The sequence below is a fragment of the Bombus terrestris genome, chromosome 8 (assembly GCF_910591885.1).
Source record: "Bombus terrestris chromosome 8, iyBomTerr1.2, whole genome shotgun sequence".
Lineage (NCBI taxonomy): Eukaryota > Metazoa > Arthropoda > Insecta > Hymenoptera > Apidae > Bombus > Bombus terrestris.
The window spans coordinates 2,288,325-2,313,727 of NC_063276.1; the positions used below are offsets into that span (position 1 = coordinate 2,288,325).

The 25,403-nt window shown below is 37.3% G+C and overlaps 1 protein-coding gene across 4 annotated transcripts; it reads right to left on the reverse strand.

The window, feature by feature from the left end:
* Nucleotides 1-1,179: 1,179 nt before the first annotated feature.
* LOC100646227 (peroxidase) lies at nt 1,180-25,267 on the reverse strand. 4 transcript variants are annotated; one of them, XM_003397018.4, is made up of 14 exons: nt 25,092-25,267; nt 13,027-13,154; nt 10,252-10,387; nt 9,958-10,151; nt 6,148-6,324; nt 5,429-5,625; nt 4,655-4,850; nt 3,183-3,380; nt 2,958-3,105; nt 2,675-2,831; nt 2,437-2,607; nt 1,778-1,976; nt 1,554-1,659; nt 1,180-1,472 (listed from the first exon to the last, which is right to left on the reverse strand). In XM_003397018.4, exons 2-14 carry the CDS (start codon nt 13,148-13,150, stop codon nt 1,367-1,369), a joined length of 2,109 nt encoding a protein of 702 aa, XP_003397066.2. In that variant the 5' UTR covers nt 13,151-13,154; nt 25,092-25,267; the 3' UTR covers nt 1,180-1,366. The 4 variants fall into 4 exon arrangements, with proteins under 4 accessions (XP_003397066.2, XP_012166350.2, XP_012166352.2 ...); XM_012310960.3 differs by lacking the exon at nt 25,092-25,267 and adding an exon at nt 24,748-24,902; XM_012310962.3 differs by lacking the exon at nt 25,092-25,267 and adding an exon at nt 23,375-23,840.
* Nucleotides 25,268-25,403: the final 136 nt, after the last annotated feature.

Below are 25,403 nucleotides of genomic sequence, written 5' to 3' on the forward strand. Positions count from 1 at the left end.
GAATTTGCTAATGAACTTCGACGATTTTAAATACTATCTGTATTTAATTTTGCATGAAATCTTACACACTCGAAATAACATATATCTCGATAAGAATTTTGTTCCGAAGCTTTTTGATTGTGAACCCTTTGAGTGCGATCGTTTCGAGATTAATTCGATATTCGTTCCTTAATAGGAAACGTTGCTCAGACGGTCGTAAACATGTGTAAGATAAGAAAGTTTATTGAACGTGTTGGGATAAGTCGTAAATTCCATTTTACGCCAGAATATATTGCAAATAAACGGTGACTTGATAAAGCATACAGTAATATCATGTGGCAAATTAAAGCATTGTAACTTCAATGAATCACGACAGAATGTTTCTCTTCTTTCATTGCGATGACTTTACGAGTCAAATGTAAGCATCATTCAATTTTCTGAATTGTTTCTTTTCTAACAGTCTATGATATTATAATAATAATCTACTCGACGTACACAATTTATGATGTACATATTATATCCACATTCGTTTTATTATAAATAAACTAATGATAAGATAATTATGAATATCGTAATATTATGTGTTACAAAATTTTATTTATACAAATTTTTCACGGAATCAACAAACAATTAGTACCTTTTTTTCCAAACTGAAAAAATAATTGAAATAACGAACTATGTCAAGTTTTTTTTTTTTTCTTTTTTTGAAAGCTATCTTCATCTTAAGTTTAATCTCTTATCTATAGCCGATACCGATATTTGTATGATATCGTAAATTGCTTCAGCGATTACGAATGGGAACCACCGATATTACACGACATGTCTATTCATTACTCGCAAACATTATTGGAAAATGTCGATCTGCCGGCGATTTCAAACACGTAAGATCACGCATATTTTTTCCCTATTGCAATTTTGTTATCTATTATATCGGATTAATCGTTCTTTAAATTTAGCTGAAAAGTTACATATAGGAAAAGCACGAATTTTTGCTCACTTAAACAAATTTTTAAGTGTTCAGTTTGGTATAGCAGACAGTAACGTTCTGTATCTACGAGTAAACGCATTATCAACGCTAAATAATGTAATAAAAAATTGTAGACACCGTGTTCTACGCTGTACATTTAAAATATATCTTTTCCCTTATGAACCGTTGATTTCTTTAATTTTCTGATTTTTTGAAAATATCGAAGCTCGAACTAAATTAAAAAAAGTAATGCATTTTATTAATAGGACGTAAGGCACAACTTGCATAATTACATAAATTGTTACAATTTTACGTTAACTATCGATAATACTTCAGGCGTATCGTTTAAATTGTTTTTAACGGATTGATATTTGGTAATAAGAAAATTATTCCGTGGAAATTGTTAATCATTCTTATTGTTTAAAATGGAGGTATGGTGTATTTTTGATTTGCCAGTTCCGGGGCGTAATCCTTCCACAGCGAAAGATCTACCGACGGAATGTTGTCGCAAATCATGATAGGATTACTGAAATTAATGAAAAGACTTATTGGACGGGGCAGTTATCGAACCATGAGGCGTATCGTGATATAGAAATAGAAAACTTACGATGCAGATACTTGCTGGAAGCCTCTTAGTTGCATGCTTGCGATGTGATCGCCATTATCACAGAATAATCTTGATATACTGGCCTTTCGAATCTCGTTCAATTGCTCTGCAAAAGCATAGAAGTCGCAGGCTTGTAAATCTTTGAAAAATCCTTTTCTCAAAATTGAGAATCTTTATCTATTAGCTGCGAAATAGTGACATCGATGAGAACATGAAACATTTACCTATAGTGAACGCTGTTTGGTGGTCACCTCTTTCGTACCAATAACGATCACCCACTCGTGTTTTATAGAATTGTCTGGTAAGAATACACAAGAACGTAGGACCGGAAAGCGTACCCGGCACATGTTCTTCCAATGATCCTCCGACAGTCAGTTCGACGTCATCAGGACTGGGATACAGTTCAGACAACTTTGCCACGTTCTATGAATAGAGAGATTATCGTATATATTCGTTACATGATAATATCATTCCAATATCAATTCACAATGATAATTGTATCATCGTGACTTTTTATTAGAATTTATCACGGCTTCATTATATAATACGTGTAATTCATCGCGAACTTTTGCCCTATTACGCGATAGAAATGCAAAGAAAAATAGCGTGAAATCCTACTATGAACTGTGTAACAAACAAATTATCTTGGATCTTGATTTTAGTTATAGGTGTTCTCTGTAAGACTGAACAAACGATGTTGCACGATTGTTTCGTAATTCCGGTAGTCTCGTTAAAATATACTTATTCCGATGAGAAGCGAGCACATGTTTATTTCATCTGCAAACAACGAATATTTCGTACATTTCGATCTAATATTTGCGTGTTATCGTATTTCAAACTTATTGGCAATTTTGGATCTTCTCTTTGGAAAATATTTACCTACCGAGGCAGAAATATAATCTGTGAAGTCAGTGAAGTATTTCGCTCTTGGTAGACCGCAGTATTCGCGGTAGCTGTTGTATGACGCGAGGCCGTGATCGCGATCCCTCTGAATATCTGTTGCGCGAAGGTCAGATCCCAGTGGTCTGTCGTTTCTGAATAAGAATTCCGTGATCTGAAATATGTGCAAGTTGAACGGTTTGACTTATTTTGATTGCGATTCGTTTAAACGTTTCATGTACCTCCGCGTCAAAGAATTGATCGCTGGCTTTTTCTGGCTGATAAGACATGCCTCTCGTCAAATCGTCCATATTGTTACGCTCCTCGATAATTCCTGGTCTGTTGAAGTGATCGCTCAGCCTCAAGGCACCGTTTGAAAGTCGGTGCTCGTTCACCAAGCTGAGATTCGCCAAACGAGTAAAACAAAATTTTCTTCTTAATCTTTTTCGCTTCCCGATGAATTTATTTTGTTCCGATCCGATTGGAATATCGTTATACTAACCGTGATAATACTACCGAACTTACTTGAGGTAGCCGGCGATAAGGGAATGGAAATATCTAAAAGCTGCGTTCGAATGTTCGTTCAGAACACTTGGATTTACAGTTTTATCATAGTCGTCTACGTAGCCCTTGGTGTTGTATAAAATCTTATTACCGTACGTGGCCTCAATGCCTAGATACGCGATATTTACGTAATATTAATTATCGAACAATCAGATATCTATTAATGTAACAAACATTTAACGTTACCTAAAAATATTGGCAACCATTCGTAATAGGAAATGTGTTGATGTTCTGCGATTACAATTCGTCGCGCCTCTTGGAATATCGTCTCGTCCGTCCAATGTGGATTTAAACGAGCTAAAGCATCAGCGACGCGATTATGCTCCCTAAGCAGTATTATTTGCAAAATAGTCAGCTGGGGATTCTGATTAACTCGCGTGTCTCCTGAAATAGAAATCGAATCGTTCGTTAGTAACGAATAACGAAGATACATGAAACACGTCTGGCATGTTATTAACTACAAGCGGAATGTTTTAATACGCGTTGGGTTACGACCCAAAGGAGATAATACAATAACATGGCAAAGGGGATAAATAAAAATTTCAAATCCTTTAATTATAGCGTTATTTAGCTAATATCAAACAATAGCATTTTCGAAAACGACTTATATAAGAAATACATACTGCGGTTACCACTTATGAAACCAATTTAATAAGGAATTCTTTGTTTTAGAAGAAACAGCATGTCAATGTAATGCAATACAGTTATCACCTAGAAGAAGAATTTTAAACAACTATAAATTCGTCTAATAAAAATTTCTAACGCGATAAAGAAAGGCTATATTTAATTGCAATCAAAAAATGGATTTAAAGAATATAATAAATAATCAACGGTGCGAATTACACCGTACAGCTGTATAGGAAAATATTTTACTTGAGTAACAAGAACCACTTTCACTAACATTATATCGATAGTTATGAATTATGAACTCATAAACGCTGGTAATCCTAAGATAATTAATTACTTCTACACTTTAATCATTAAATCCGATATACTAGATTTCCAAGATAACAAGTTTACCATCGAGCTATGTATGTAATATTTTTTCTTTCATTAACCAATGCCCACTTAATAATTAGTAGCTATAAATTTCTTTATCTCCGAAAGGTATCTTTTAATCAGAACGTTGCCTCGTATAACGCTGTCGCTCGAAACTTGGCCATTAGTCAATACTTAACAGTACTTGACGTATTAAAGATTATGTTTAATGGTCGGTGAGACAACCTGTTCGAGTAGTTAACAGTTTTAGTACATAAGCAAATGATAAAACGAGTGACACGCGAGCGTTCAGGCTGAATATAAAATCAGCCGAATACAACGTGTCATTGAATGTGGTAACAAGATGTTAATGAATTTTATTCTTATGTTACACAATTAACGCTGTCGATCATTTTACATCTTAATCGCTACGGGAAAATAATTATTATAATTATTTGTTCGATCAGTTATTTGTTCGATTTTTTATCAGTTGATTAGATATCGGTATAATATCCATTAAGCGTTTTAATCGAAAGCTGTCGGTGATTTTTTAATGAAAATAATTTCTTCGTTTTTTGATAACCGATTGCATACCGATTCCCTGTCTATTAGACACGGACATTCGATCGCAAATATTCATCGCAATCGTATTGCCGCAGCGTGATTTCGTCAATGCTTACCGGCCTGATAGCAAATTTCGTTAGGATCCGTGGTTTCACAAAGCTGGCTCTTGTTGGTTGCCATAGGTGGCCATTCTCTGTTGCGTCGTATCTCGACGTTCATGCGGCCGCCGACACCGGCTCGCAAACTGGTCGCCAGCTGATCACTGGATCCATAAACCAGAGAGAGATCCAAGAAATGCGTTACGACGGTTAACTGAAAGATTTATTTTACGACATTGTGAAATTCCACGGGGGACCGAGTAGAACGCGCGCTTAAAGAAAAGAATTAAAACGAGTTTTCTGCGAAGAGAAGTTTAAAGTTTCTTTAACCAAATGTTACAGCCGCTGTGGTCGAATAAATTAAAAAAAATTGTAATTTCCAGGTTTATGAGTTTAGAGGAATTTACTTTTTTTTTTTTTTAGGGCAAACTTGATTTTAATCCAAAAATTAGTTCTTCTTTCATTTTTCGTTTCTTCAATTACCGTATCCTTAATCAGATACATATTGTATTACACTTAAATCATCGACGGTGGAATCAAAATAATTTGTAGACCGTCAATGATAGTGTGGCACGGTGCATCGGTAATCGATAGAATGATTGATACGTCCGTTCGAGAAAAGACAATTAATGCTTTCATATTTATGTTTATGCGAACTCATTATGTTTCTCAATATTTTCACGAATCGAACACGTCGTTTCGTGTTGCCGAGGATTACTCTCGATTTCCGTGGATGAAGTAATAAATGAAGCAATGAACGACTAGGCCTATCAAGTATAAGAAATAGCAAACCTGTTCTGCTGGTTTGTATCGAGATGCACAACTGCGGTCAAGGTCGGTTGTACTACGAACGAAGTTGAGACATCTTATATTGGCCTTGCTGTAGGTGGGATCATCGTAAGGTATAATTATGGGATAACATTGACCGTGAAGCAACAACGGGTCTACCAATTGCCCATCCTCGGTACAGCACTGCGTCGTGTGTGGTTCTGTTGCATAGAAGTTAATTAAAAGTAAGGCAATTGGATATCGATAAGGTCGACACGATTTTGAAATATTCTATTAATATTTCCTATACGTAAAAAAGCTATTGTGAAAAACGTGCGGTGATAAAAAATTTTTAATTTTTTTGCTATACGATACTTCTCGGCTTATTCCTGTCCTTTTTCTTTTTTTCTCTTTGTGCTTTAACCTTGCGTTGAGATTAGAACGTAATTTAGATTAGGCGCCTACGCGCGCTTTTAAAAGTCGCAAAGCACTCTATCGAAATGTAACGTTTAACTTTAAACCAGTTTTAAGAACGATCTAATAAGCCGTGATCTATCGCCGATTAATTGACACGTTTGCCTGGTAATTAACATTTAAATGTTCATTTTAATCACAGGAGTTCGATTAATCGGACGCTAACTAGAATTTTATTTCAATGACCGAAGTTTCAGCAAGGTAAAAGTAAAGATAGAAATGAAAAGTGTACTTATGAGGAAAAGAGACGATAAAAAGTTGAAATTTACTTGATTGAGTAGTTCCGTCGATCATAGCCATGTCGTGAGTAATAATTTGTCCCCATTGCATCGCTACCAGCGTCCATACGGGATCATCGATATCGACTTTGGGAAATAACGTATAGCTAACCAATCGAGAAAGTGGTAATTCTGCTCCAGTTACTGATTTCGTGGGCGATCGTATTCCTGCATAAATTAAACGTTTAATAGCGACTATGGTATAGTAACAGAAAGCGCATGAAGGTGATATATATGTGCGTGTAATACGAATTCCTTGCTTTTGGGATTCCATTCGATTCGCATCGTTGGCAAAATCGAACTCAAGCTTCATTGCATTAACTTTTACGTAATTTTTAATCGACAAACATTCTCGATATTTTGCGTCCAATTTCTGTCAATGTATTTCTACACGGGCTTTCTTGCCTCTAATCGTTATTTCTTTCACCATACTCGATATCCTCTTTTAACCAACGTTTCTCAAACCTCGTACCACGTATGTAATCTATCATAAATAAATATAAGTTTGAAAAGCAATAATAGAGAAGAGAAGGGCAATACAAGACGAGGAGGAACGACAGGAAGGAAGCACAGCAAGGAGGCAAAAGTTCAAAAGTTGCGATAGTTTTTACTCGTTAGTTTTTAGTTTTTGCAGATAGAATAATTAAGGGAGTGCAATATAATAGAGTGGATAAGAGGGGAGGTAGATATATAAGAAGCGAAATAGGTACAAGAGATGTAAAACCGAAGGTTCGTCCAAAGCCGAAAGGCACGGACTAAGCAATAATAAATAATAATAATAATAATAAATATAAGCTTGCAGAATATAAAAGTTTAATAACTATAATAAAGTTAAATAAACCTAAGGACTCACGAACGTGTATTTACGATCGTGTCGTAACTAGCAGGTGTCGCGAATGCTTTTTCATTTAGACACGAACGATCGTAAAACACTGTGACTTAATTAGTCGCTTCAGCGTGGATAACATAGATCGCACACATTCTAATTCCGTTTTGGAAAGTCGAACAATTGCAAAACTTGTTTGTCACGAAATCATAATGTTCACCAACGATTGTGTAATAAAACGGGATGCGGTCCATTCGTCATTCTTGCATCGGTATTTCCACTACATCACGATTTGATATTTCCTTGTACAGTTATTTCCCCATCCTCCACCAACCGAGAATGTTAAAACTATCGTCGTAAAGGTTAATATCATTATCCCATGTGACATTCTTAAGCAATTTTATCGGATTAGCGTGTAAGAAACGTCGTTCGTGCGAAGCTTAAATTTTACGAAATAGCACGTTGATCGTTAAATTGTCTCCTTTGATCAACGGTTACTAAACGATTAATAATTACGACAGAACGAGGAATTGCTATGATACACGGGTATCGAATCCTAGGGATCTATCTATAAGGAAAATATTAAGACGAGACTGGAAGAAGTCGAGGAGAAATTTTAGGATGATTGAAAACGTTCGAAATAACAACTTGATTTTGATGGAAAGAGTCGGTGGCACGTGGTAGTTTTCGCGTAACATAACTGTTCAAAAATATGATAGGGCTATAAATTAGATACGATACGAATCTAATTTCCTGTTACATAAATTTCACTTGGATGTTTAGTTAAAATAATTTCATCATGCGGATAGATAAGGTAGTAGGTATTTATTCGACTGTCGAAAATGAAAGGGTAGCGATAAAAGTGTATGAAAGTTGCAGAACGGTTTCGTGCGTTGTAAATTTTATAAACGAGAAGGATAACTAGTTCCTACTTAAGCGTGCGAATCACGTTTGCTGCGTTTATATCGTTGAAATCGAAACAAGCTCGTGTGAAAGTCGGTATTTGTCATGGGAGACGTCGTTGAACGTTAACCGTACGAACGACAGCAAGTTTCGTTGCCCATGCACCGAATTATGCGTATAAAAAGGAAAGAAATTCAACAATTGATAGAAGCGAACTATATCACGTAGTTTATGTTCGACACGTTACTGATTCGTCGTATTCGACGATAATGACAGGTCTACAGCTGAATTCTTTAATGAAGATAATTAATAAAAGCAAAGTGTCAACGTTGTTGTTATTATACAAAACTGTTTACTTATAATTCTCAATGAGAATTGATTGTAAAATACATGCAAATAAAAAAAAAAAAAAACTACACAAAATTAGAGCCTGTTTTCACTTGCCTTGATCAATGGTACAATCGATCAATGGTAGCAATAACAACATTTTTTTTAATGAAATGATGTCAGGTTTGTTTAAGGATAAAGATAATCAACACCTAATAATCCAATTTATTATAGAAGTTTGTTAATTCCGTCGATAACGTGCAACAATCTGGAAATCGAAGCAAGAACTAAATAATAAGTAAGTTGTTTTCGATTTTATCTCGGTTTATTTACATTAATGCCAATACTATACCATAGAACTATGCGCTATAATTTTGCAAGAAAATATTAGAAAACAGTATAAACACGTTACATCGTTGGACTTTTTACTTTTTGCGTCATGCTCGTTTCTACATGTAAAAAGCTGCATTTATCTGAAATCTCACCTTTCATATCCGAGCAATCGCTACTGAATTTGTTTATCCGTCCGAACGCGTTATTTGAAAAATAATCGAGGTTGCCTGGTATACGATACGGTTTTGTTTCTTCGTAAATCTTGGTAGAAGATAATCTTGACGCAATTGATTCAAATTAATGTCAAAATAATGATATTACCCCGGATTTTGTACGTGTCTGGTATCAAAGATTATTATGACTATGCGAATCAAGTTCAAGTGGCTGAAGAAATTCTGATCGTAATTTCGTATTTCCTTTTTTTTTTTTTTTTATCTTCATACGCGATAAAAATCTATTCACGGAAGAATATCGTTGATCCGAGGAAATGGCAGATTTTGTATCACGATCCACGTAATACGTCGTCGGCGTGGAATAATTTCGTTGAGTCTTTTGTTCGTTTCGTTACAGAGCGAAGTGAAGCATGACCGCTGGAAGGAATTGTACCGATTGACGTCAGTTTTGAAAAAAGTTGCTGAGAATTTGCCTCGATTCCAAGTTCTCCGAAGCGTTACGTCGATGGAAATCGAGTAGCGATTTTTCGACGATATTTCGACGATTTAATCATCAGGAAGTTGTACGATTCTCGGAATTATATTTTCATTTGTACCTCGTCAACTATACTTGCGTAATTGTGTCATATTTTTGTGTGCGTGAGAAAGTATCTTAAAACTGTAAACACAAAGGAAACGAATGCAAACGACGACTTACGTAACGTAATTGGTTAAAAAATGTGACAGAAGAAGGTGTTTCAATTTCGTCGAAAGCTTCTCACAGTCGTCGCGGATCTTTTTATTTGGAACACGCCTTACCACGTTTAACAGGGGAAATCGACAAACAGTGGAGAAAAAAGCGTTCGTTATGGCAGCGTAATAAGCGGATCGTCGTGAATAATTGTTCGTAGTTAAGTAAAATGTTGACTGACGGCGTGCGTCAGAACGAATTAAATCGAGCTGTAGACAGTGAAAGTGACGTTCGCTGAATTTTATATCGATTACGGAAGTACATTTTTTTTGTCTATAAATCAGGGAAATAGCGATAAAAACCATTGAATAACGCATAAATATAAACGGGCGAAAGGCGCGTTTAAATTTAATTTAACGGTTCGTTCAACAATTTTATCGAATGTTACGTGTCATATATCTTTTTGGTTTTTATAGAGCGACGAAATCGCGACGCGAAGAATTTAACGAAGACAAACAGCTGGAACGAAGAAGTGAAGTCGTTGCGAATTAAATCTCATTCGTTCTTACCGTCTCCGTAATTTGGTGGCAATAGCCGGCCGTATCTCGTATTTGCCATACCCCACGTGGGATTCCTTAGATTGTTGCAAGAGCCATCGTACGTTCGATATCTCGCTTTTTCACAAACGCGCTGGAAAGCATCTCCGCACCTGATCTCTCGATGAATATCTAACGTCGTGTTTCGCCCAATGTCGAACGATACGCTTAAATTGTATGGATAAAGTTACTCTAACGCCGATAAAACACGAATTTAGTTCCATTTATACTCATGCTATAGTCGTTAACGATCTGTTTAATACGTACCTACTCTGTGGGAAACTAGAGGAATACACATGGGAAGAATAAGGAAATGAATCATACGCATTTTCAAAACCGTTCGTGTAACTGAAGGTGTAGGTTGTTTCCGATCCTTCCAAATCCGACAGTTTCTCCTTGTTTCCTGAAAGAAAGATGAGATACCGATTAGAAACTGAATTGGCTAATACGTGGGTTACGTGACTCTGTAGATCCCTGGATTTTATTTTTCATGACTACTTTAAATTAGTTAACGCGATCCATTTGGATTTAACATTAATTAGTGCGTTACGTAAACTATAACGTCAGTTGATTTTACGCGATACAACGAGACACGAAAATTGTCTGCGTACCGTCGTTACGTGCATTTCCTACGAGAATTTCTTTCAAAATAAGAAAGGAAAAAATGGAAATATTCTAACGCGTTGAACACCCGCGTTCGCGTACCGTGTGAGTTACCAATAGCCAGTGACACGCGACACTTGCCGGAAGTACAATTTTCAATAAAGAAATAAAGATATTTTTCGATACGATCAAGATAAACGCGCAGAATCGAACGATGGTTCCGCGATAATTTTACTTGGCAGTTTCAGCCATATCTAGATCGAGAACACGAATTTTACATTAGCCAATACGTATCATGCGCGTTCTATATTCGCCGGTGTTTCTATTACATTCAACGGTATAATGCCTAATTAATATTCTGGTTGATGTAGCCCTATTGATCAATTAATATCCTGCGCGTTGGCCATCTCTCTGTTGATCTGAGAGCGTGTTGTAATTAAAGCATGCCTTTCGATCCGCTAACTTGTTTCCCAGCTCGTTTACCCGGAACCTCGGTAACCAGTGCGTAACAGTGATCATTCCAATCAGGATAAAGGGATTTATTAATACCAGCTTTATCGTGTTCTTCGCGTATCCACGTGTATCAGGTGTAGGTAATCCCGTTTTCTCACGATGAAGATGGCACACGTGGATCATCGTTCGATTTCTACCTATTATACTTACGGCTATGTATGCAAGTACTTGTTCGATGACCGGCGGATTTCTTACGCGTTTATCTCGCGCATAACATCGAGCCGGCAGCTTGCGCTACATGGAAAATCCTAGGGATTCAATGTCGACGTAATAGATCGTGAAACACGCCCGTTGCTACGGCCCGATGCCTTTCACCGCTTTTAGCCGGAACGATAAATGTTATACCAACGAGACAGATCTTATCGATGCTGGCTCAGCCAACTCGGCAAATGAACGAACCTAGTCAACTGCGTACGTTGACTATAGGGCACTTGCTAAACTCTTGGCCGAATTTGAATTTCAATCAGCGCAGCGAGTATCGCTTTGGACGGCGGCCAAATTGCTCGCGCCCTGTTATTTACACCGTCGTGGATGCTGCACCGTTGTCCCGTGTCCCGGCAACGGTTTTGTAAGTAGCGCTTTGATTTGTCAGCAGCGAGTCGCGTGAATCTGCTCCTCCGCTGGTAATATCGAGTTACGTGTTAAGGATATCGCGAAGTAAATGTCATAGGAACGATACTTTCGTTTGTGACCGCAGAAAAGGTTTCTCGAAAAAATTACCGATATTCCGGCATACTGCGATACTTAAGGAGACAATCGTTTTCTATCGGGCGAGCGGTTTCTCGTTTTTAACTTCCACTTGTTGCACAATGAACACGTTGCCCTAGTTCCTTTCGCTGCGTGCTCTTATCCCTTGCCTTGATTTATCAACGCTTTAATTGCCATTCGAGAAAGCAGACGCAATGTACGAAGAAAACGCTTTAAACGAACGCGTACGAGTGTGTCGTTTTTCCCCTCTTTCTTCCTGTGTTCCTGTCCCTTGGCCCGATTCACGATGTCGTTTTAATTGATTATTAGGAAAAGCTGGAACCTCGTAGAGACGTAAAAACACGCTGAGCATTGCGAAACGCGCATAAATGTTTAGCACGTATCTAATATTCCAAGAAGTAGAATGTCGCTTCATTAGGCAGACATGCTATATAATTTGCCTGACCACATTCGTATTACGAATTGCGGTCAATTTAAGTATAAGTATACGTTACGATAAATTTGGGTTAATTCCGATATCGATGCAGGTTTTTTCTTTGCGCTGTACGCGTGCTCTTGATTATCGGTATTTTATTCGAAAGTATCACGAACCAAGTATCGATTAGTTATTGAATAACCATTCGACGCGGCAGGAACTTGTATTAGCGAATACGTATGCCGTTATTAATGTTTGCAATGTTACGTAGCATATAACATATTCGATGTTTTCTTCATTTTCTACTCTCTTCTTGGCTTTGTCGATAATATTTCAGCTTCTGCTTAATATTATTATTTTAACGAATTTTTTGCAAACAAATTCATTTGACTTAACAAGGTTTCCTGTATTATTATTATTGTCTGATTATTTGCTATTTCCTGGTAATTCTCTTTCTATCTTTGTTCCGGGAAATATAAGAAATTAATGCATAAAAGAAAATGCTTGGCATTGTGAAGCACATGCACTCGAGTGTTTAGTTTCTTTCTCAGTTGGGAATTCCTGTCGTTTAGTGTACAGCACCTGGTTGTAATAAATAGCACGTGGTTTTTAAATATTTGAAAGTGTCGATAGAACGTTATGCCAATTTGTAGTAACTCGCGAAAGGATTGCAGCGGAAATATAGGTTTACGATGCAAAATTACGCTCATTGTGCGTCTAAAAAGTGACTATCGTTTATCGTTTAAGCTCGTGATTTTAAATAGTTGAGAAAATGTCGCGAGAACTGTATCGAAGAGCCTCACCTGTATTTTCTGAGAATTTCTCATCCCCGGACGTGATATTCTTGCCGTTCGCTACGCTTGCTTCTTTTGTTAGTAACAGAACAAGGAAAGCTGTTACAGTCCGCCATTCTCTTCGTCCCTTCATGTTTCTGAAATATAGGTCGAGATCGTATTAAGAAATTAGTAACTGGAAGCTGAAATATAACAAAAATTTCCATCAATTAATATACTTGTTCAAAGTATTTCTTAATTCTCTACTATGTGGTAAATAAAATAATATCTAAGTAATCTAAATTTTTATCAGACATCGATATGATCAAACGATAAACGAGATATCGAACTTTTTCTACGAGCCTCAGTTATTTTCGAGGCAACTGGTTTACGACACGCTTAGTTGATAGTTTTCAACAGGGCTCGATACGATTGCGATGGAAAAACGTTGCAACGATGAACGTTGTCCGAATATAAGCGGAACATTCTACTTTCAGGATTATACGTATACCTAGATATACGCATAAATGTATCTCTTTACTTTATCTCTTTACGTTTGTTCAACAAATATTTTTTCCAGTTTAACCAGCTACAGCATAAACGAAACGACTGAAACGGGCTAATAAAATCTACTCTCTTTAAATAATCGAATAATAAATTATGACAATTATACATATATATATAAAAGTTGAATTTCTTGAATGGAGAAATTATTAACATTACACGATTGAAATATACGAAATTTTAATAGACCTGTAAGAAATATTTATGGCATTTTAATCGTTTTATTCAAAACGGTAAACGCTTTTCATAAATATTAAAGGATATAGACGTTGCTCTTGTTCAACGTTATTTTCATCTGTCTCGTGAAATGTGGTTTTTAAAAGTTTACGTCGTATCCCTGTCAGTTATTTCAGATCCGATTCGCTACTGAATGCATGCTATTTCAATGCGTTTACCTCGCCTTCTTTTATTAATAAAAAAAAAAAAAGACACCTTCGAAGGTAACGCGTGTAATGCCTGAGACACGTTTAGGTGCATCTTGTCGGGAATATATGCATTCCAGAAATACGTTCGAATCATGTACGATACTATCCTTTGCATGTAAATAATTCAGCCAATTACAATTTGCATGATCTTGCATATTCTCCTGCCATTCTACGAAACCGTAGTAGCTTCGCATTTTTTGAAAATTGAACATTTAGAAATTGCTTTGGATCGTAGGATTGTGGTTCAAGTACGTAGGAGGAGTAATCTGAATGTGCATATTAATGCACGTAGAGACTGACTTACATTGCTCTGAAATAAAATAAACGACGAATTGTGAAATTTGTCAATGATAAAAATTTTCTTCGAGGCTTTCATCCAATCTGTACGTACTAGGCGAAACAACTTGAGAGATTTTTAACGTAGTCATATTTTATGTCACGTATCTATATGAGGTTGGAAAACTGGTTTCATTAATATTGTAATATATCTCAGTTTACGTGACGGAAATAATTACGAGATTTCAACCTACTAACCAACAGAATATGTATCCTAATTACGGATACACGCGCTTACATTGTTTACGTTTCTGAAAAACATATAATATATCGCTATATCTAATTAAAGCTCTTTTATCATCCAAATCTACGGAATAGAATTCTAGAATTCTTTTGTAATTTGACAAATATTTCGTTCATTAATTCTCATATATTAACATTCTTATAAATAAGATTCTTAATATTGCGTAACTTTATAACGCAAAAAGAACCTTATTTGTTTCTCCAACGATATCCTTCGACGGACGAGTGAAAATTTTTCTCAATCGACACAGTTTGGACAAACACGATTTGCTACTCAAATATCACACACATATTCACGTGTTTTATTACAATCAATTATATTGCATACCAATGAATCGCGATAACGGAAACGAACAATATACAGCTTATGATACTCGTTGCAACTGCGGAACAAGATCGTATCGGACATACGTTTATCAGGTCTGTAAGTATGAAACCGGAATTTGCCTATAGATGATAATGTAGTTGTCACTAAACTGCGTCATTGATGCCAAAAGTCTTTGTTGACATCTCACGAACATTTTCGACTCAGAACGATACAAGTTTCGTACAACAGCATAGTTTGTAATAGCGTTGAACATGTCGAATTTTCTGCCTGGAAACTACGATTTGCGGACAGCATTGATTTTCTGTTACCATTTGAAGAAAACTGCCGCAGAATCGCATCGAATGCTTGTCGAAGCTTACGGTGAGCATGCTCTTGGTAAATCACAGTGCTTCGAGTGGTTTAAAAAATTCAGAAGTGGCAATTTTGACGCGAGGAACGAAGAACGTGGAAGACCACCGAAAAAGTTTCGAGACAGCGAATTGCAAGCATTGTTGGATGAGGATGACGCTCAAACGCAACAACGACTCGCTGATCAATTAAACGTGACACGAGAAGCCGTCTCCATACGTTCGAAAGCCATGGGAAAGATCCAGAAGGTGGGAAAATGGGTTCCACGTGAACTGAATTGAAGACAGCAGGAAAACCGAAAAACCACTTGCGAAATGCTGCTCGCCAGATACGAAAGAAAGTCATTTCTCCACCGAATTGTGACTGGCGATGAAAAGTGGATATATTTTGAGAATCCTAAGCGTAAAAGATCATGGGTAGCTCCAAAAAGTTTCTTCCGTTTTATACGGAAATAATAGACGCGCAATGTTTTTTGTTTTATATTAGCTTATTGAATTATGCACGAACGTAAGAATAGAAATAGAAGGAAATGGATCATACCTAATTCGATAAAATAATATAAAACAGAAACTGTCGTTTATCTATTATCAGCTTATGAAGCGAAAGAAACTTTTCGGACAACCTAATACTTAGCAAGCGACGAAAATACAGACCGATTCTCTGTTCTCACTTTCGTATTGAGCAGTTTTCTATCGAAACAAAGTTGCGTAGCTGAGCAATTTTGCAGTAACGGTGCACGAGAAACTCGGCAACTTGTGCGCAACGTGCCGCGAACGCCTTCCGGTTGCATGTCACCAATTTTTTCGTGAATTTCTATCGGAACGTTCGTATATCTTTCGACGTACAAATGTATTTGATTGTTTTGAAGCTGCAAATTCAAAGGCCTGTAATCTAATATTATTCGCATCGATTTGGATACCAAAACTAACGAGGATGATCATTATGGAGCGACTACAAATGAGGAGAAAAATTTCATTTGATTATGTATAATTGATCGCGTTACTATTAATTTTACAGGAAATGTGAAGCTGTATTACGTCGATAATGATCGCAGAGTAGAGTACAAATCATTAGGATTTAAAGGATTTTTTATAATTTTCTACAATTTGTATAATTTAAAAAAAAAAGACGGAAGAGGTATCGGCTGAAGCGATCTCTGCTATAGGAATTCACTGGTTCTTTTTGTTGACTCACCGTTTTGGCAATGCCATGCCGAAGCGAAACCTGTTCTCCATTTATGGAACTCGATCGTTACGGGTTTCTTTTTTTTTTTTTTTTTTCTAATTGTTTCTTCTAATCAATCTCCCGTCTGATTGATGAAACTAGAGGTGAACTGACAAGGTAATTGCGACCAGGTAATTTGTATCACGCAACTGGACACGCTAAATTACTGCGGTTGATTCGTAATCCGACTTACTGTTTCTATGATGAGAAATGCCACCTCAATTTGTTTGTCACTGAAATGAATGACGGCAGTAACGTGATTATGAAAATTATGCAGGAAAACATTTGCCGAGTCAGAAGTCGGAACGAAATCGAAGCGTGAAACGTCTCTGAGGATCGTGAGGCATTGCCAAAGAAAAGAAACGCGATGCTCTTACGTGGAAAAACGATGAATCGTTCGTTGCATTTATTATCGGATAAATCGCGTGAATTTGACTCGTTAAATTATGTTTGCGCGCAATTTTGTTGCTCCAACTTTGTCAAGCGATCGTTGACGAATTACGTGACTTCGTCGGAGTCAACGTACGTTACTTTGAGCAGCAACTGCGTCTAAGACGAGCACAAACCATGTCCAACCTGTGTACAAATACTTGGTACGTTTCATCGACTAACAGAGTTACGACAAGCTTGGATCGACTATTAATCTTACGAGAAAAGAAACAGAGAACATTTTCTGCTAATTCATAAATATACCAAGCATATTGCAAATTAGGATAAACAAGGATAAATCTTCGACTTAACTGTAGAAGCACGACGCTGACACGCGCGCCGGCAAATTCCACTTTCTTCGCTCGCTTTTCCGCGAGGAAATTTGCCACGCGTTTTCACGCTAATTAACAGCTCAACAGTTATGAAGTTGCATTCGGCGTAATTGCGTGATTACGTAAAGCGATTTCCATTGCCGTGAAGGTTACGAGTTTCACGCCTATTATCACCGTGTTTCCATCAATGTCGTATTCGTGATTCGGCAACGTCCGCCCGTGGAACATGTAAATGTAGTATTTTTCACGTTTCGTGAATTTTTCCGAATCCTTTTAACTTTCTGATTAATTAACGTCACGGTGATACGAAACAGGAAGGCAGAATAGGAAAGTCGATCGCTGATTCACTGTTTCCGTCCACTGGCATTGTGCAATCGCTTTATCGATATTCTCAGAGAAAGTCGCGAAATCCTCGAGTACTTTTGACTTATTCAGAAGCAAAAGGAAGTGGACTGTTAAAGCAAGAGAACCATTTTCTGAGGTATACACGTATTGTGGAAAGTCGCCGGCATACCGTGGAATCTTTGATACGAAAAGTGGGATAAAAGCTGAAAGGAGTCTTTTGAAATTGTGGAAAGCATCGCGATGAGACGCAAATTCTTCGGCCGTTGCGAACGTACCGTGCGCAACGTGATGCTGTCTTTTAAAAATTCCAAGATTTAATAATTCGCGGATGGTTTCAATAGCGTGAATTTTTAAAATACGATATTACGTTGCGATGGTAGAAACAGAAACGAGTTTGGAAGCTTTGTTCGCTTCGCTTTAACGATGACTTGTTGGAAAGGATGTTGCGCGAAATAGACCTGTGATGTATAAATTTGCAAATGTGGTTTCTTAATCGTCTACCTAAAAGGGATTGCGAAATTGAAGAGTTCCGTGTGCGTTAGAAACTCTGTATAAGTTGGCAACCTTGTAATATTAATATCTCTGTTATTGAAATAAGTTATCGTAATTATTATAATTGGAATAAATTATAATAAATTGTTTAAGGATGAAGGACGTGAATTGGTGTCCTCGGCTCGTGATCTAACTCTTCCACGAAGAATATAAACGTTTTCATTAAGTACAAGTTGAATATAATTTTAGAGATAAAGTACGAAAAGTCGCAGCGATATTTTCCTCGAAGCTCCTTCCGCGTTACAAAATAGTACGTTTATCTGATAATCGAGTAATCTCGAACGAACTATTCGCATAGAATAATACGAGTTCCTAAGTGAAATGAAAAGTATTCCTTTCCACGAAGATTTACAAGCAATTTTCCTGCCACCAAGAATTATACTTGACTCTTGCATTATCAAGAGTTACAACTATTGCTTCTGATAAACGCGTCACGCAAATTCACGCGACGAAGATTAATCGCATAAATTTAATTTTGCATTCACCGATCAAACGAAAGTCTCTGTTCTCTACCTGTTCCGATAAGACAGATTACTCTCGCCAAAGAATTAACAATTTGATAATTTCTAACTGCCAGCGACTTTATGATTATCAGTTGATTACGCAATAGTAAAGCTAAATTCCTTTCTTATCGTTCAATGATAACGCTTCGTATTATTATCATCATTATATATCGGAGCTTTAATCGCTGATCGAAAGTTACTCAGAAAGAGTATTCTCTTCGTACAGAGCAAAATACAAAATCTCGTCTTCGACAACCTACGATAGCTTTCTAACAATTGTTCGACGAATCGAAACTTTACACTCGCAGGTGTAAAAATCTTCGGACAATTCACCGCTGGTTATCCGTTTAATCGAGAAGATAATTAAAAGATCCGATCTCGTGGCTTGTCTACCTGAAACCGCGCAACTAATTATATACTTGTCGTTATAAGCAATTACATTCACCCACCAGCCAGCTCACCGCAACATCGAGCTGTTTACCCGAATAAAAGCATTCAACAGCTCGTGTAACAATGAAACGACTAATTACAGGTCGTCTTATTGTTAATTGGTCGATATCAGCTACGCGATTATTACGAGGTATAAGTACGCTTATTTTCGTTTATCGTTTAATTAGAAATTCGGAAAAAAGGCAAGCTACGAGATTTAATCCCGCGATGTCCATCAACGAAGACCAACGAGAAGGTAGCGACCAAATGAAAATCCAGATATCATTCGCGCCACGCCTATACGACCGACAACCAACGACGGTAAAATTGAAGAGCGCTCGTATTTTTACGTATCGATCAATTTCGATTGTTACGAACGAGTTTTGCCGATAACATAAACGAGTCTGGTTTCGAAACCGCGATAAACGGCAAATGATGTCTGATGGCAGATCGAGAATCCACCTGGTGAATTTTCTGCGGTCGGAAATCAGAATGGGGTTCTTCGATGAGAAACGAGGTACCCATCGCTGATACGCGATACGTGACGCGATTTGTGTCCCAGTTTTTTTTCTTCTCTGCTGGCAATTTCGCGATTTCCCGTCCGTGTGATACTTAATTACGAAAGGATGTAATTACAAGTTGACAAAACATCGATGGCAATCTTCGCCACTGATCGTACCTGTTCTTTTCAGGTGGTTACACGTCTTCAGCTCGAAGCTCTTACTTAAGTTGGAAATGGGTGCACGTTGCGATTTAATTGCTCGGTGTCCGCAGTCCTGCTGTTTGTCGCTTCGCGTCTTTGCGCCAGTATCGAATAATTTTGAGACAGAGAGCTAAAATCGAACGTAACAGCCGACTGTTCCTTCTACGTTCTAACGCTTTATTTATTTAACGATCGTTGAGACGTCTGCCAGCAAAGTCAGGATTTTTGAAAAAGGAACGCCGTCGTAATTTTCCAAAGTCACGATTCTCGCAGCCATGCGGCTGTATATTCGACTATTACTCATTCGACTGTTGCAAAATTTCTACTCGAATCGAATCTCAGGATTAATATGAATCATCGATGGCGCGCGTTAATTTCACCTTCGAAGGAAGCGCTCTGACTATTCGTAATACTGGATTTTGTTTTCGATCGTCCGCTAACTGATTCTTAGAACGCTTGAATAGTCGTAACAGCTATTACAGAAAATGTAAATTATGTAAAGTTCACGTAATCACTTCTCGAAATTCGTCGTATATAATCTAGTCTCATCGTTTAAAGGCCAACAACTTTCACACTCGATTGACCACCTTCGAAAAACGAGACATATGTATAATAGAGCACGAATATCATTGGTCGTTCACGTGTAACATCCCGGAACTAACGTGAATTATCAAAGCATTTTCAAAAACAACTTTCACGCAGGTTCGACCTTCAAATCGTACGGAGAAAAGAACACGTTCTATGCTAATTTGAAAGCCGCTCTAGGAATAAAATTCTAAAATCAACACGAGGTACTATCGCTAGAAAACCAATAGTTTCTTCTATAGAAAGACTAATCTCCTGTCAAATCCTATTAACTACGCTTACGACACTGAAACTAATAGAAAAATGATTAAAACGTACGCGTACTATTGCGTAAATATTTTCACAATAACTTTATACCTATTTCGTCACAATATCGTTCGAACAACGGTCAACGAGCAGAACGAGCAAGACGCGTGTCCACGATGAACGTGGAATTTCCTTAATGACAACTGCTCCGCGAAGATCAAAGAAATGCTAATTCGCTGGTATAATAGGAAGAGAAAGTAGAGATACGTTTGGCTATAACTTCGACCACAGAAAATGAAGTGCAATCCTGTGGTTAATTATTTCACCTGTTTTTCTTTTTTTTTTTCCTTTCTTTTTTTACGATAATTATACAAACAGATGCGTAGGAAACTAATTTATGCGGTGGAAGTCCGTTGGACGAATCGATGCTTTCCACCTGCTTCGAATAACTCAAACGCTAAGTGTAAATTTCAGCCGAGTCAGGTAGATAGCGACTAGTAGATTGAGCACGTAACTGGTAATTGCAAATTAGGAATTAGAAATTATTTATTTTTCCGTGAATCTTGTGCGTTGTTGGTAAAATGGAAAATACGAGAGTACGATAAGCAAGAGTTGGTTAATACATTTGTATAATTGCGATCGTGATGGACATTGTAATGAATAATAGACCAATGAAACGGAGTGGATACATATCAAAAGAGGGGAGCGATGAAAAGTAATTAATGTTCCAAGTACGTTCGATATGACAGTTTGAAATATTATTCTTCAAGTAGAATTTGATATGTTTCGCACCGGAATTACATTTTTACGGGTATTCGTATTTCGGCGTAAACGTTTGTTCGTACTTAACGACAAACTTATTACGCAATTTTGCATATCCATTTGAAATAATATAATATTCTCAGAAGAATACAAATCCTTTACTCAACTAATTAATTAATTCACGATAACGTTATGTACATGTTGGTTATTTAAATGGCCAGTAAGTAATCTTGTTTATTAATCCGATATTGTTACATTATATCGCGTCTATTGAAATATTGATTTTGCAATTTTATGTAAATCGAATTAAATTTTTATATATATACGCAGAAACTAGATGTTTAATTAAATCAGCCAACCCTAATGTTTTGATGGAAACTTGAAATTTTGATAGAAACATTTAATTACTATATAAGAAATACGTTTGCAGTTGAGCGCGTTTCCTCTACGATTGCGATCATGAAACCGAACGATGCATTAAAAGTAGACACGCAACGAATCGACGCGACGCTAATTACAAGCGTAGGAAACGAATTACGAATGTTACACGAATCATACAAATTTCCAATTATACGGTATCAAAAATTGGGCGGGACGTAAAATTATTGCACACGCACAGTCGCATTTATTGTATTATAAATCGCTCTATACTCGTTGCTCGTTATGTTGTATCTTATGAGCAGTAACACACGCTTAGCATTCAAGAAGCTTGAAACATTCGAGACCGTATTACAATGTTTTACGAGTTGTACGAAACACAATTAACTTTTACAGTATCATTTTCCAGAGTGGTCTTGTAAATTGATCGTTACACGAATATAAATAAGACTTACTTTTACAATTTTTCTAATATTCGATTCTCTTGGGGATATCGCTATTCCTGTCTATTTCACTTTTAAGAGGGAAGATAGGAAATAACCTGCTCAAGGAAGAATTTGAGCAAATACGACTAAGGCGTCGAGTGGAATGTACTCATAGTTCGGTTTCGGCATTGTTTAACCTTTAATTGCTAGAATCTTCGCACGGTAGCTGCTGAAATGGCAAGTCCAAGGCGTTTTCTCTAGTATCGAGTATACGCTTGGAACGAGAAGGTTCTTTCGCGCCGTTTCATCGGTCTTACTTAACAAACACGCTTACTAAACTCTGATAAAAATAAAGGCGAATGCCTGGAACGTTTTTCGTGTACGCGAAATGCTAGAAGTAAAGAAAGAGTTTGTAACGTTTCATTGAACAAACGTATTACTTACGCGAGATCGAAGTTTCCAAGCTAAACGAATATTTCATTTATGAACTTCTGCTGGTTGTTTACTTGAAACAAATAGGTCTTTGATTCAACACTGATTTCATATTAGAAAGTAAATGACTGTAAATTTACCAATCGTTCTATGCTCCTTTCAATGGGTTGTCAGCTTCTTGTAATTATACGAGGTCGTGTGATGCAATAATACGACAAACATGAGGGAATCATTTAATAGGAGAAAAAAAAATAAATGTAAAATAAACCTATCGCTTGACATTGTTGGGACGTTCTTTGGTTTTCCCTATTCGTTCGGAGCAACTCTTTCCAACGACAATTTAATTATCGTGCTCAAACGTAAAAACGCTTATACGACGAATCTTTGATACGTTAGAAAGTAAAATTAATAAAAGTATAGTAAATTACAAAATAAGAGAGAAATCTGGATGAAAAGATACGTATTACCTTCGAACGCCAAAAGGAAAGCTCTACCCTCTATTTCGAAAAGAAGTAAATTCTACCTTCCACTAAAGCTTCCGCTAAATGATACGCAGATGAGAAATTTAATCGATGTTGAAAAGCAGTAGCGCAAAATCCACCAAAACGATCGATTTTATCCATCGTATTAGCAACTTTAATACTCGAGAAAGACAATTTGCAAACGAAAAGTGGTCGCATCGGTATCGAAAGTCGAAATACTGTTGATTCACCGGTGCAACGAACGATCGGTCGATCCGTACGGATCTGCGGTCGCGTAAATTGACAGAAAATGAAACTTGAGACCCACCGGAAGATTTTTGGCTGCTCGAAAACACGGAACTTTCCAGACCAGCTGGAACCTCGTTCGCGACGCACAAAATCGGTGATATTAGAGCGGAACTTCACTTCATACGCGGTTTCTGCCAATTCTCGGCCAATATTCCAAACACGTGTTGGCAGGACGACTGAACGAGTGCGAGATATGAGCCGAACTTTATAAATGGTGGGAGAAAGTGCAGGAGTTACGATCGTAGATCGGCAGGTACCCCACGCTGTCAAAAGCTCTCGGTCTACAAAGATTTTTAGCACCGCTCGAACCGTATACCATTCCAATGATTAATACTCGTGTTTAGAAAGGATCACAGTTTCTTATGATATTATTTCTTAAATAGATCGCATTGTAAAAACGCTGAATAATGTAACGATTGATTTTTCGACCGCGCGCTGTCGCTCGATTTTTGCCGGGATAAAGGCGCGGACCAAACAATTTCTTCCTACCGCTTGTTCTTTGAACGTTCTTTCGTTTGTTACTTTTTTAGGCAAAAAAAGGTTCTACCAAGGCTGCTGAAAAATTACCGACATTAATTCAAGGAATGATATTTAAAACCGGTAGGTACTTGGAGAGGCGATTGTACGCTGTACGATCGTAATATGTTCCCGGCAATTCCAGTCATCGCTCGCAGTAAATGTTTTACAATTTTCAGTAGCCGTGAATGCCGTAACAAGTTACATGCTTCGCGTTTTCAAAGGATCGATCGATTAACTGCGGCGTAAGAGTTCGCTCGATCGATGGTCGCATTTGGAGAAAAATCTTACCTAACTATCGTTGGAAAGATTACTATTTTGTTGTTGTTTGATAATAGTAACTAAAATGTAAAACGAAAACTAATATAAATGTTACAGGTTTCGTAGGTCCTCGGCGCGCTGCCAGTGCATGGAAGGATACCTTAGAAGAGAGAGACACCTTAGAAGCGTGTTAATTGGGAATTTCAGCCGGATATAAATTAATCAAAAGATAGATTTTAAGGTAGACGAAAAACGACGCTTTTGTTGACAAATATGGTCTACGACGATAATCGAAGCGAAGATTGCAACGATAACAGAGAAAACGTGGGGTTACTGTGCGAAGCAGAAGTCGTATAATAGCATTCCGTTTTAACAAGACGATAAACGTATTTATCCGCGGAGAATCGTATAAAATTTTCTGTTATTGCGAAACGTGGAAATCCAGTCGACTGTATTGGAAATCTCTATTAAAGTATAATGGGGTTGTTTGTTACGCGGTTAGATCAGCACGATATATCAGAGAGAATCGTAAATTTAAAAAATGTCCGATGTATATGTATGCCCGATGTAAAATTCATACGTTCGTTATTTAATATGCGGTAAAGATGAACTCACCTTATTGTTCCCCTGTCGACTATGCTGAGAAAAAAAATACGCGATCGCTCGAGCAATTCCCTTTCGTCTTAGGATTTACTTCTTCTCGTATAAGAGCCGATATCCTCGCTTTAACAATTGAACGTAATAATAATCGATCTAAAGAGAAATTGAGGGAATAGAAACGAGCCGGTTGTAGAAACGTTCCTTCCACGCTTCTCACCTCCGCGATTTCCACTTTTATAAAAATCGTTTTCGCTTTGAATCAATTTATAGTCCTTATACCGGTCATAAACATATGCACGTGGTGGTGGTATTTTAGCGAGACAGAGATGCGGTCGTAGTTCTTAGGTATCCATACTTACCACTTTTCGTACGAACTGGCTAGGGATTTTGGGAATTGACAGATCGTCCTTGACACGAACAAGCGCTCATGCGATAAACGATGGTTAGTATTTAGGCCTGTCTTGTGTGCTCGAGCACGTGAATATTTCGTTTGTAACTGATATCCCGATTCGTTGCACGGATTTTAGTTTCACATTGTATTAACACTTTGAATGAGCAAACTAACCTGCAACGTGTAGCGCAACCGTAAAATAAACCAATACGAGGAAGCTTATCTAGCATACGACGAATAATAAGCAATGCAAAATAACGTAGAAGATATTAGATAAAGA